Source organism: Poecilia mexicana, unplaced genomic scaffold, assembly GCF_051168715.1.
Source record: "Poecilia mexicana isolate PSO_F unplaced genomic scaffold, ASM5116871v1 scaffold_13, whole genome shotgun sequence".
Taxonomy (NCBI): Eukaryota; Metazoa; Chordata; class Actinopteri; order Cyprinodontiformes; family Poeciliidae; genus Poecilia; species Poecilia mexicana.
Genome location: NW_028263382.1, coordinates 18,938,323 through 18,951,606, shown reverse-complemented (window position 1 = coordinate 18,951,606; position 13,284 = coordinate 18,938,323). Strand labels below are relative to the sequence as shown.

The window sequence follows — 13,284 nt, the reverse complement described above, 5'->3', positions numbered from 1 at the left end:
AGTGGAAAAACAAGCTAACAAAATAATGCAGGTGCATTTAAAATTTCGTGTTTGGCTAAAAGTGATCATACACCTTGATGGCGCTCGTAGGTCACTAAAATCTAATTTCCAGATGTTCAGTTAAGCCTTTAACTGAAAGAAAAGCAATGTACCCAGTCATAAAACAGCAGAACACTGTGAACTTCACCACATTAGTCTCAGTATAGATAAACTTTGAGGCACATCTTTCAAAAAGACAAAACTTTAAGTTCCTCCAAATGTCTTTAATATCCTTATGGCCAGACCAACATCGGAGTTGTTTTGTAAAAGTCCAGCTTTCATAGTGGTAGTAGGGTATATTGTGTGCTTTAAAACAGTATTTTCACATCATGATTAAACATCATAAAGTGCAAATAAAGCCTCAAATTCAACATTTTGTGTAAATTCAATGTATACAGAAATTGCGTCTTTCAACTGATAATGGAATGGTATAGTTTTTTTCTTTATTTTTATGGCATAAAACAAATAAAAAGTTTGGTATTTTATCATGTTGGTAGGATTCTGAAACAGTATTTAATGAAGTGATATAAAAAGATTCAGAACCACCTATTTAAGAACTCAAAATAAAACAACATGAAGCTTATCAGTCTAAAATTGTTTATTTTTCTGTTGTTTCCATGTCTTAGTTACACGTTTCACTCTTTGTTCAACAAAGTGCATTGATTAGTCAGGAGTATGGGTAGACAGGTACTTGTAAAAATGGTAGATAGTCTGAATCTTGCAGCATTTGTTCTTCCTTCTGGGGAGCATTAAAAGTCTCTTAAAGCACTCAAGTGATAAAAGGAGGAAGTAAGGAACAACGCTGGAATAACACAGCAGAACATTTACAAGTGAGACAGCCAGGAGTTTTTTTTTTAAAAGGTCACCTCCTTCTAAGTTTAGAAAATTACAATTGCTAAAAGTAAAGCATGAGAAATGTGGTTAAACTGAAGAAATCTGCATTTTACAAACGCTGCTAATTACAAACACCATTCTGCTCTTCTGCAGAATTTCATTATGATTTGTGTTTGTATGCGAAATATAAGAACGAAGTCAAAATTGCAGTCAAAAGGATAGTTTCATGTGCTGCATGGGTCAAATACGTGACAGATGGTTTCCAGGAGAATCCAGTGCAGAATCGGTGGGCGGAGTTGCTGGCCAACAAGTTTGAGGGGACGGTGGGACAAACGTCTGAGGTTAGGCAGAGATGGAATAGGGAGCTCCTTTGGGCTGGTAAATAAGACAAACAGATAAAAGAAAAACCAGGTCACACATTTTCCAGTGGTCTGACCATACTGCCACCTCTAAGCCTGGGCCACCCTGCGTGCCCGCTCCTCCAGGACCACGTCTGAAAGCTCACTTAGCAGCTTGTTCTAACAAGGCGTGACAGAGGGCTTGCAGGCGTGGAGAGACAGCCAAAGAGAGGAAACACCGGATGCCTGCTTCTCGGCTTTTCCTGCAGCCCAAACATGCAGAGCGGAAGCAGAAGACGTGCTTTAAAGATTAGGACGATTATCACCACAACCATCACGATCCCCATTAAGATCATCACACTCTTTGCCACTCCCTCAGAGGATAAAAACGGGTAGTGCGAAATGTTTTCGTTGTGGCCCAATCTGATCTCCCAGCACAGTATGCTCAATGAAGCTGATCACAGATGGAGCCAGTCATAAGAGGCTGCTGCATTTTCTTTTCTTTTTTTGGATGAGGTCTTTAAACTCCTAGAAGTACTGAGGCGATATGGAGCAAAGAATCGACTGCACTGAGAGGTAAATGTTAGTTTCTTCTGAGTTTTAGTGTAAAAATAGTAAAACACGCCACTGCACTGCAGAGACTCTTGTGCTGCTGCGGCTGAGGCAGGTTGATTTATAGGTGTAATTTTGCTTTTTGCCTTTTTAAAGAGCAGGGTCAAAAAAGAAAAACAAACTTCGAAGAGATTTGAGGTTTTAATTAATGTGGTTGAAATAAACGCCAAATGATAAAGTGAAATGAAAAGCGGATCACCAGCTTGTCAGTCCCAACAATGCTGCACTGCCCTCCAGTGGTGAAACACAGCCTGTAAAACCAATCAGTAAAAGATGGCAAAGTGCTTTACCAGGACAGTAGATGCTCTTCATCGTGACATCACTGTAACTACTCAGCCTCCTCTTCTCCCTGGGAAAAACAAACAATAAAAAAAAGGGTTTTGGTTTTCAACACGAACACAAATCGTGAAAGATGGCAAGAGGTATTAAAATATTTCCCCAAAACAGAATACATAAGCATATTTTTCAAATAATTTCTTTAATGGTGAATATAATAGGAAACGTTAACATTCCTGATGACACAGAATCTGTTATTTATTGTGTACTCTACTGAAGCTGCCATGGTCAAACCCTATTCTGAGGGCGTTCTTTGGTCTTCGTGATGCTGTTTGTTCTCGCATGTTCTCCAGCAAACGTCTGAGGCATTTACAAACAACCATACTCAAATTGAGATTAAATTACACTCAGGTGGACTTCATTTACTAGTAGGTTGACCCTTGTAGGTATTTCGTTTTCCCTGAATCTTATTTAGGGGCATCAATATAAGGAGGTTGAATACAAACACACTACATTGTGCTGATCTATCATATAAAATCAAAATAAAGTGCATAAAAGTTTGTGGCTTTAAAGTGACACAATCTGTACAAGTTCAAGAAGTATTAATGTCTTGCCAGGTGCTGTAGATTAAAGAGTTAGTGTTTTTTTTAGATTAAAAATAGCAGCATTGGCTCGGCTTGACAGAAAAGGGGTCTACAATTTTGTCTTACACAGGCTCTCCACCTACATTCTTAGATCCCATTAAACTAGAAAATATCTCTTGAAAAAAAATATATCTTGATCTTAAGACTATTTGCAAAGAATGGAAATTACCAGCAGTTCTATCTGGGTTTATTTCAACTCTTCTTCTTCTCCATTTTGACACATTAATAAGAAATATGTGGTGGGGGGTTGTGTACAGTAACATCCTGGCCCAAGGGGCCTTCACTTCTTAGTGGTTGAAGAGTCAGAGAGTTAAAAACGGGGAAGACGTAATCCAAGAAACGTGCAGTGTTTGGCAGGGTGAAGGGAGAAAATACTTTTCAGTGTTGCTGACAGGGATTCAACTATAAAAACGGTCCAAATCAATTGGTAGAACACGTGAATTATCCATTGTGAAATTTTTCCTCTTTGTTGTCCTCCAAGCATTGTGCAGTAACACTATGTGCTCAATCTCCTGTGAAAACTGTCACATTCACTTTGCACTCGCTTTGTTTGGAGAGCTCTTGGCAAAGAGAAGAAGAGGTCATGACTTCTTTCAAAAGCAAAAATCCTGTAAAGTCTGTGCACCCAACCAAAAAAACCCACATATCTGAGTTATTCTGTTTTGCACTCAGGCAGATGCAAAGGACATTTTTTAAAAAAATGCCCAAGCTGTTCATAAAAACAAGAAGTCAAAACATCCTGGCAGACTAGAAGAAAGTGCCTCTGTAGATGTTTTACAGGTCTCTGCATCACTGAGCAAGTATTGCGTTGTGTCATCCCTTAAGTATTGCACATGAATAAGAACCTGCTGCAACGCTCCACATTTGTGCTTTGTGTACAAATGTGTGGCATGACATACAGCTGACTTGGGGGAAAACAACAGTTTTAGTTTTGTTTGTGATCGGATCGTGCAGAAAACTCCCAATCTCAAGTATGATTCACACCGTGCCAAGCAGGGAGGGAAATAATCCAAACATATACCTCTTGTAATTCTGTATCTTCTTCTTCTTCCTACAGAGGATGAAATCAAGATAAGTCAAGTTTTAAAATGTCAATAAGCAGTGAGATATTGGTCTATATAGTATTGCTCTTTCCATCATAACACCACTTCCACCTTAGGAATTAAGACAAATACATGAATCATGCTGCAAACCATTAGACACTTCCATGGGAAACTATGATAAAAGCAGCATGCAGCACACAAATACAAAAAAGAAAGAAAAAAGGAAGAAATACTAAGGTTTTCAGAGGCTTAAAGGTGTGACACTACAAACCACACCACGTCTACCTCACTGCCTTGTTCTTCTTGGTCCTGCTGGGAAGGTGGGACAAAGACAGAGACAGAAAGGGAGGAGCAGAGAATGCAAAGCAGTGAAGCAATGGAAGCTCAGGCTGGAATGTCGAAGAAGAGCAAAGCATTGTCCACCTGGCATTTAGGACGATGAAATCTGTATATTCTGAATCGTTGTCCAGCAACAGACATTGGACAGCGCAGTGCATTATAAAATGATGTATAAAATATTTTACTGTCTGTCTGACTGAGTTCTCTGTTCAAGTTGAGGAATGTGTTGCGGGGACACTTTAGACTGACTTATCGTACATCCTATTTGTGGTCAGAAGCTCCAAGAGAAAACTATTGAAACACCTGCTGAAGTCAACATTTTCCATCAGAAAGTCAAAGATTTCACACCATCATTGAATTTAAAACTCAACATTACTACTATGAGCATGGACAGATGATGGGTGAAGTAAAAACAAATCGGTTACACTTGTGACTCCATGATAACATTCAGTTCATAAAGATTTTTCAATTTGGGACGCCACATTAAACTTTCGTGCAGCCTGGCAGACCAAACCAAGGTTAAAAAGAGATTTGCAACACACTCCGCTGCTTCAGAAAACTATAAAAACTCCAGACTACCCAACTATTTTAAGAGACATTCTCTTAAAGGGATTGTGTTAAAAGATCATGAAAGTATATTGATATTTGAAAGCTACATGGTTTTGCAAAAATGTTCATACCCCTTTAACATTATTTCACTTTACATTTATGCACTGTAATGTACTTTATTGAGATTTTATATCATAGACAAAGTAGCACATACTATAAATGTGACATAAAAGGCAAAAGAGAGATTAATAAGGATAACATATCATATTTTTTATATTTTTGTTAGTAAAAAATGTTGAAAGTCACATATCCTTTTCCATTTCCATTTATCTTGACACTGTGCACAGAGAGGAAGATGATAGGGAAAAATCTCCCAACCTGTCAGAAAACATTAGCAAACAGTGTCTTCCTGAGGTCAGTGAGTATCCATAAAAACATTCAGATGCCATCTACATGCCAATGAGTTGTTTTAAAGCTGCTGCCATCACAAATGTAAACAGTTAAATATTTTCTAAGTTCTGTTGGAAATTATACTGGAACTGTGTGCTTGGGTCAAATGAAACTAAGATTGAGCCTTTCTGTAATTTCCTATGCTTACTGTTAGACATGAAAGAGGATCTGCGGTGCTGTGAGCTTGTTTCTCTTCTAAAGTCCCAGCGAACGCTGTTGAACTCTTTGCAATACCAAATTTTGATTAAAATCTTGTGGACTCCTCAAAAAGTTTGAAATGGGTCAGCAGTGGGTATTTCAGTTGTGTAATGACTCAAAACACAGATCGAAATCAACAAAGTAAAGATTCCCAGTCATAAAACTTGGTTTTGTCTTTGGAGATCTCAGTCACTGAACCTAAATCTGATAGAAAACCTGTGGGGTGAGCTGAACACTCCTCTCTTCACCATAATAGAGGACCAGGGACTCTAGATGACCAAGAGAGACTGTGCAAAAACTAATCAGCAAAAGTTCCTCTCTCTCTGCAGTCCAACCTTGATAAATGTTACACAAGTAAAAGTGTTATGGTTTTGGGGGAAAAAAAGACATGTAAAATTACCAGCATAGGTGTTAATAAGTGTATCACTGTTAATTTAGTAAGAAACCTAAATGTGTGAAATTATTTTACTGCTATGAAAAAAAATATTCTAAGGCTTTATGCACATTTTCACCAGTGGTGAGAAAAAAGCCGCAGGATGCAGCAGTAGGAGGAGTCAGAGGGCGCAGCAACATGACAACAAGATAGGTTGAAGAAAGGTTTATATATATATATATATATATATATATATATATATATATATATATATATATATATATATATATATGTATGTATGTATGTATGTATGTATGTATGTGAATCTACCTCAAGCTGTTGTAGTTCATCTTCCTCCTAAAAGAAATAACATAGCAGCCAGGTCAGCAAGCTGTGTGGGGAGCAAAAAGAGAAGCACATGCATACACTTTAAGGACATCTGTGGAAAAGGAAACTAAAGGGGATGTTTGAAGGTATCAGGATGCAGCTACAGCTAGGAGGAAACCAAGATGTTAGCTGAAAGGGAACCCATTGGAAGAGGAAGAGTTGATGTGAGGAAACTGAAGAGTTTAATGATGAGTAGGATCAACAACAACAACAACAACAACAACAACAACAACAAAATACACGTCCTTCACAATCCCACCCTCAACAATGTAAAATTGTCTCATCTGAACACCATCAGGCAAGGCTGATGGCTTCATGGAGGAACTGTGGATGATCTACCAAACTACAGAAGATTACTGACGCACAGTTACCTGTGAGTGCAGCTCCTCTTCCTCCTGTAAGGAGCCAACCAACAAGAGATGGACAATAACACAAAGACGCAGTCAGAGGTCTTACAGCTTTCACAAGTAGTACAATGGCAGGAACATGGGCAGGAAATGCTTTAAATGTGTGATATCAGGCAGGTGACTGGAACATCACTGTTCTGAAATATGAGTTAATCAACTAATGGACACAAAACATCTGTGTGAATAGTATATCTAAGAATGTCCAAGTCATTCAGTTTGATTGTGTTACCATGTTCCTCCTATTAAAACTAACTGATCCTTCACTAAGCACACCTTAATTAACCTATATAACAGTAAATCCATTCATAAGACATGATACCCAGAGTTATTTCTTTGAGTTATTTGAAAAAGAATATCTGAAAACTAATGAGGTGAAGTCCTCTTGAAGCTCAAACTGAGAATCAGAAGGCAAGAAAATAGGATTTAAGTGACTCTGATCATTGCATGGTTGTTAATGACAGATGGACTGCTCTGAGTAATTCAGAAACTGCTGATATTGATGTGCAACCATGTGCAACCAGTAAATGGCCCCAAAAAGAAAAAAAAAACCCATCTGATTCATAGGAGGGAAACATAAACTCAAATAACTCCTTGTTATAACCACTAGATTATTATCTACGCAGATGATACACAGGTCTACATTAGAATGTCACTCCAAGTCAATCCAACCACTGAACAGATGCTTAGAACAAAGCAATGTGTGAATGTGTCATAACTTTCACCAGCTGAACAGAAACAAAATTGGAGTTATCTTCAGACCAAACCAGGAACTACCTAGTGTCACCACACAGCTTCAGTTATTAAACATAAAACTACAGGTCAGTCCTGAAATCTGGGTGTAGTGATGGACTCAGGCCTGAACCTTCAGAGACACAAAGTCAGCCTGTCATTTGAAGAACATTTCTAGTATTAAAGGACTAGTGTGCCAGCAAGACCTAGGGAAACTCATCCATGCATTTATCTTTAATCTCATTGATCACAGCTTAAAAAATAATACTCAGACAGCTGCATGTGATCCAGAATGCTGCCACATTCTCACTAAGACAAAGAAAACAGAGCACATCTATACCGACTCCCTGTAGCTCAGAGAATAAACTTTAAAATACCTTTGTTACTTTATAAAGCACTGAATGGCTTAGCACCAAAAATACATGAAAAAGGTCTGTTGTCATATCAGTCTTCCAGATGATTCAGGTCTTCTGGTTTTATGTCTGCATATCAAAATTACCAGAAAACCCTCATGTGCAGCTCATGTCAGTAACTTTCACAATACCAAGCAGGTGGAGAGATGGTGACAGGTATGAACACATAGGATTACAAGCAGCAACAACTGCTAAGAATGAAAACACTTAATAAAGTAGCAAACTTAATCCTTATGTGGAGACATTGTGCGCCTGCACTACCTAAAATAAAATCCCTCAATAAAGCCATTTTAGACAGGATTTCAAAGAAATAAAAGTGATTTTCTTCAATTACGTAATACTTTTACTTTAGGTAATACCAATCTATTGTTTGCCATGCTTCAAAGGGAAACCAGAAGAAACCAGAAGCCCTGATGCAACAAATATATGACTGAACTATGTATAATTAATCCTTTTAGGGAAAATAAAGAGGCAAGAAAGTTGAACAAAAAATGTCTAATTCACGCAACCCAAAACACTACATTTGTAAGCATAAACTGTTTATTCCTCTAAATAATAATAGGGAAAAAAAAACTTACTTGCTCTTCATCCTCTTCTTGTGCTTCCTATAACAAGAGACGGGAAGAGATCTCTTAAGTTTTCACATAGTGTACAAAATATGCATCAGTACTTAGAAACGTCAGCATTCACAGATTAACATCATGAAATAAGTTAGAGTGGCTGGGTTTAGGATTGTCCTGACACACCTTAACAAGAACAGTTAATGGTGGATGTTTTGCAGGTTATTATGAACTGTAACACAACAGTTAGCTAATAGGTAGCATGAGATATAAAAAAAAAAGCACAAAAAGAAACCTGAAAAAAGAAGGAGAGGAAGTATTAAGAGTCCATTGATGCTGCAGAGGGATTTAAGACCAAACTTTGGCTCGTTAGTGGAAGAGGGAGAGATTTTAGGATGAGGATGATGGTAGGTAAATGTTAAGTAAAAGGACGACGTTAATGTCAACATAAAATGAGACACTCCAGGAATGACAAGAAGGCATGGGATAGAGAGGGAATTCAATCACTCCGGGGTTATGGAGGTGGAAAACTGATGAGGAGCTGGACTTGAGTTATATGGCAATTACTGTCTCTTCAGTGACCTCATCTGTTCCTTCCTCTGCAGCCGCCTCCTCTTCCTCTCCCTCTCCCCTTGATGTTTCTAGTTCGGTGGCTTCATCATCTGCTCGTCCACCCTCTCCTTCTTCCTCATCACCTGCCTGTCCCTCCTCCTCTCCTTCTTGTGCATCCCCATTATGCTTCTAAGAGGTGAAATAAGTAATCAAGTAAAACAAGAAATGTAATCAAAGATAAATCAATGAAAACAGGGAGTAGGAGGGAAAAAAAGAGACTGTTTCGACATGATTACAACGGCACACTCCTCAGATGGAGATGTTAGTCTTGCAAAAAGGAATCCAGTAATTCATTAAAATGGAAGTGATGGTTTCAAAGGGACAGAAAAACAGAGTTGAAATAAGAACTAGTTTGCTACAGCATTCTAAAGATTCATGCAACACTAACATTATTTGAGGTCATGGGAGGGATTAAGACTCTGTTCAAGTCATCAGCTAGTGATGGAAAGGAAGTTATTAATTATATCAGACAAAGACTATGAAGAGGTGTGGCACAGTTACAGAAAAAGCATGATGGGAAAATGGAAACATATTGTCAGCTTTACTACTGAGTCGTCAGGATTTTCCTCTGCATGGGTTCCGTTTTGCATAATGTGCTCCTCAGCCTGCAATGCTTCCTGCATCAAGGAGGTTCAACACAAATCAACTGTAGTGAATTAAAGACAACAGATTTCAAACCCCAAGGTTTTAATAAAATCTATTTATAATATCTACTTCTGGATATGATGTGAGATATCCAGAAGTATATCTGGACACACACACACAACAATGTCTGTCATCTGTGTTGTTCTGGTGTCAAAAGCAGTTTATGAATGCAAGATGTCACTAATGATCTGGAAGTCAAAATTTTCTGCGAATGAAAATCTGAAAAGTGCAGCATGCATTTGTATTCGGGCCTTTTTGGGTCAATTTCTTGTAGAACCACTTTTCACTATGATCGGCTGGAATCTTTGAGGTATGACTCAAATTTCAGCCAGTTCTTTGACAAATACATCAAGATGAGTCAGACTGGATGGGGAACAACTAATGAACAGAAACAATTTCTCAGCCAGACTTAAGTCTGCACTTTGACTAGGCCATTGTAACACATGAATATGTTGTAATCGAAAGCCTTCCACTGTAGCGCTGAGTTGAGGATTGTAGTCCTGTTGGAAGTTGAACCGCCTCCATTGATTTTATTTATTTATTTTTATGGTTTCATGTTGGAATTGCTTTGGTGTCTTGCTGTATAGTCTGCATGTACTTAAGCTAAAGTCCGGAATCGATCCCGTTAGGATTTACTGTAACAAAACAAAATTCCCAGTTCAATCAGTTATAGCAAATCTGTTCTGTATACTTTTGTGACCTTGTGAATGAGCTGATGTGCTGTGATGTAGGGATTTCAAAAGACACTTGGTTGGATATGACTGAGGGGTATCCGAGTAAAAGGGGATTGAATGCATATCCACCCTGCACTTTTAAGACTTTAATTTGTGAACATTTGTGAAAAACATGTCTCTTTTTTTATGCAATAGTGTTTTCCTACTCCGAAAAATTAAAGATTAAAAATTCCAATAAAATATGCTTGGGATTCTGGTTGTATAACATAACAGAGTGTGAGAAAGCTCAATATTTTTGCTAGGAGCTGTATCATTTTGAGCTTCTCTTTAACAGAGAAGCACTCGCTGCAGCAACACACCACATTTTACTTCAGAAATGCTGCCTCTTATCAAACAGTCTCAGGAAAGCTCTCTGCAGTTTAGACCAACTATCCAATGAAAACAATCAATGCTTAACAACAATAAAAATGGAAAAATACAATAAAAAAAGAGCCCAAAGTGTTCAACAGCCAAATTCATTTTTATAAGAACCAAACTTTTTTCACATAAAATAACGACTTATCCCTGTTTCCAAAATCAGTTATAGTGAAAGAAATGCTAAATATTCTTATAAATTAGTGAAACTGTCAAAAGATACTGAGTTTTATACATTGCTAAGTTGAAACTTCAGTATATGAAATAAATGTCTGATTTAAATGACTGAAAAATGCTGCAGATGTCAAGCTTTATTGGAAACAAGAATGGAATTATATTTTCTTTGAATTCTGTTATAAACACAGTTCACCCAAGTGGCCCCATTAAAACCTGCTCAAAGTGCTAACTTATTCAAATATGCATTATTTACTGACAGGGGTTGTGTTTTGGTTTTTTTGGGAGTTTTTTGTACTTTTTTCTTCTTCTTGTTCGCTACAAATCACAAAGCCAGCAGACAGACTGCAATAACAAAACTTGCATCACCATAATTAGTAATAATACAGCTCTTTGGTGCTTATAAATATTTTATTATAGGCCAAAGCTGCATTATCAACAACTGAATCTGTTGGTTTGTTCTAGCACTCAAAATCTTGGAGAAGAACTTAAATACTCTTTGGAAAAGGTTTTAAATAATAGAATTATGCGGTAGTAACCATTCAATTAAGCAAACAAGCAGCATAGCTAGTTGGCAGAAAAACATAAAAAGAAAAACTTAAATCAGTTCTAACCTTCGAGCCAGGAGGAGGGGGCAACCCTAGGAAGGCATATACCGTGTTGTCTTCCTTTGCATCAAAAAATGTGTCATAATCCTGCAGGGGGAAAAACATTTTCTTTTTACTTTTTATGTTATTCAATTGCAGAACTATGTTAGATATGTTTTTTTTTTTTTTTTTGCTACACCTGCTAATCTAATTCAAGACCCACATTAAAGAGTTACAAATGCATCTTTGCTCACCCCACAGTAGCTCTCCTCATTGAAAATCTGTGGAGGGAGTGGGATGCCGTTGGAGGGCTTCTTCTCCTCTGGGACATTTTGCCTCATCCACATGCGGTTCTGCTCATTGCAGGCAATGTCCAGCTCAGCGTATTCCACTTTCAGAGCCTCCAGGAAGCCGACAACATCTTGCTGTTTCTTTTTGATCTGCAAGGTGGAAAAATGAACAGCTCATGAATCAAAACCTTTTGGATTTTGTTTTGTTTTTCTTCTTTTACAAAAAAAAAAGAAATTTTCAGCCTTTGCTTTTCACATTCAAAACATTTCTTTTTTAGAGTTGTCCTGTACTTTAACATTTAATATGTGTTTATATTCTGTTGCCTGGTTTCCTGCGTGATCCGTTGGCCATTTTCTTGCATTACCTCACAGCTGAACCGAGTCTCTAACCAACCCCTGCTGGAGATATCAACTCTCCAGCTTAAATATTTCTTAGTTAGTGCTTGGTCATATATCATTTCATCCTGTTATTCCCATCAACCTGCTTGTCTTATTTACTATTTTGGATTCCACCTGAGCTTAAGATTTTGTACATTTTTCAATTGACTTTTACAGATAAAATTGTTTACTTTCACCCATTTCCCTCTTTCCTGTATTTGTAGAGAAATTATATTTTTGATAAGATGCAGATAAGAACATGAAATGTTCTGAGAACTGGAGTATGTGGTTCAAGGCATTGACTCAGGGGATGGGAAAACAAATGCATGTCAAACTTTTCAGACTGATTGATCTGTGTTGGTCATAATATGGAAAAGCTGAGGTGGATGAATACATTTATTTTCTTCCATCTATTCCATCTAGAAAATGCACCATTTTAAAGGAGTGTTAGTTGACAAGTTTCTAACTCATTCAACTCTCACAACAATTTACAAAGTATTTGATCACAAATGTTGAACCATAAGACATAACAGGGAGAACATATATGCTGGTTGAATTACCAATCGAGTTGCATAAAATATATTTAAAGGTAAAATAATGAGGATAGCTTTAAGGCCTCATCTATGGCACAATTCTGGACAAGTAAACAACCAGTTTGATGGAAAACAAATTCATTTTTCTAACTATTGTGAGAAAGCTGGACTAGTTGTGCTTAAGAGACCTCAAGGAAAGCTCCAGAAAGCAAACTTTCCCTCTTCTCATTAGTAATCACCCAAATAAGCACATAAGCAGTGATTTATAGAAATAAAAGCAGTCTTATAACTGGGGATATTTCTCGGGTCTGAAAAAGAGCCCCCAAGCTCAGACATGAAAAGATTAGGGAGCCCCTGTTCTGGAAGGCTCCGCCTGTTGAATCACATTTACATACGAAATACTTACCCAAGCTCACTCATCAGAAATAAATCTGATCACAAGTCAAGCCAGTTAACTTGCTGAAAGAGCAAATTACCAGGCAAGGCAACCAGCATTAATTTATAGATTTAACCCAGTAAAATCAGAGTGAGTGACAGTCATGTCCAGTTTATGGAGTACAACCTGCAAAGCTCGACCCAAAGTTAAGATCAGAGTGAAAACTTACCGCTGTCGATCCAGAGGAAGTGGCGAGAAAAACTTTGATTACCATTTTTACTACAAACTATGTTGAAGAGGTGGCAGTGCAACAAGAAGGGCCTTAAAGGAGAAGTCTGCCTATTATTAGAGCGCACCCCGGACGGAGAAATAACAGTGGGATCGCACACACACACTGACACACATTGCTG

General features: G+C 37.7%; 1 protein-coding gene across 13 annotated transcripts; it reads right to left on the bottom strand.

The window, feature by feature from the left end:
- Positions 1-1,107: 1,107 nt before the first annotated feature.
- Positions 1,108-13,257, bottom strand: sh3bgr (SH3 domain binding glutamate-rich protein). 13 transcript variants are annotated; one of them, XM_088011835.1, is made up of 12 exons: positions 13,104-13,257; positions 11,552-11,737; positions 11,325-11,405; positions 9,352-9,420; positions 8,774-8,932; positions 8,210-8,236; positions 6,454-6,477; positions 6,026-6,052; positions 4,072-4,098; positions 3,765-3,794; positions 2,114-2,172; positions 1,108-1,248 (listed from the first exon to the last, which is right to left on the bottom strand). In XM_088011835.1, the coding sequence occupies exons 1-11, from the start codon at positions 13,146-13,148 to the stop codon at positions 2,152-2,154; spliced, it is 696 nt and encodes a 231-aa protein (XP_087867961.1). In that variant the 5' UTR covers positions 13,149-13,257; the 3' UTR covers positions 1,108-1,248; positions 2,114-2,151. The 13 variants fall into 13 exon arrangements, with proteins under 13 accessions (XP_087867961.1, XP_087867959.1, XP_087867960.1 ...); XM_088011833.1 differs by having other exon boundaries at positions 9,349-9,420; positions 13,104-13,254; XM_088011834.1 differs by having other exon boundaries at positions 4,072-4,095; positions 9,349-9,420; positions 13,104-13,254.
- Positions 13,258-13,284: the final 27 nt, after the last annotated feature.

Coding starts and splice junctions, on each gene's coding strand:
- sh3bgr (XM_088011833.1), bottom strand. CDS start 13,148: ATGGTAATCAAAGTTTTTCTCGCCACTTCCTCTGGATCGACAGCG. Junction 11,738..13,103: donor CTTCCTCTGGATCGACAGCG/GTAAGTTTTCAC, acceptor TCCACCTTGCAG/ATCAAAAAGAAACAGCAAGA. Junction 8,237..8,773: donor CAGAGGAAGGAACAGATGAG/GTCACTGAAGAG, acceptor CTCTTGTTATAG/GAAGCACAAGAAGAGGATGA.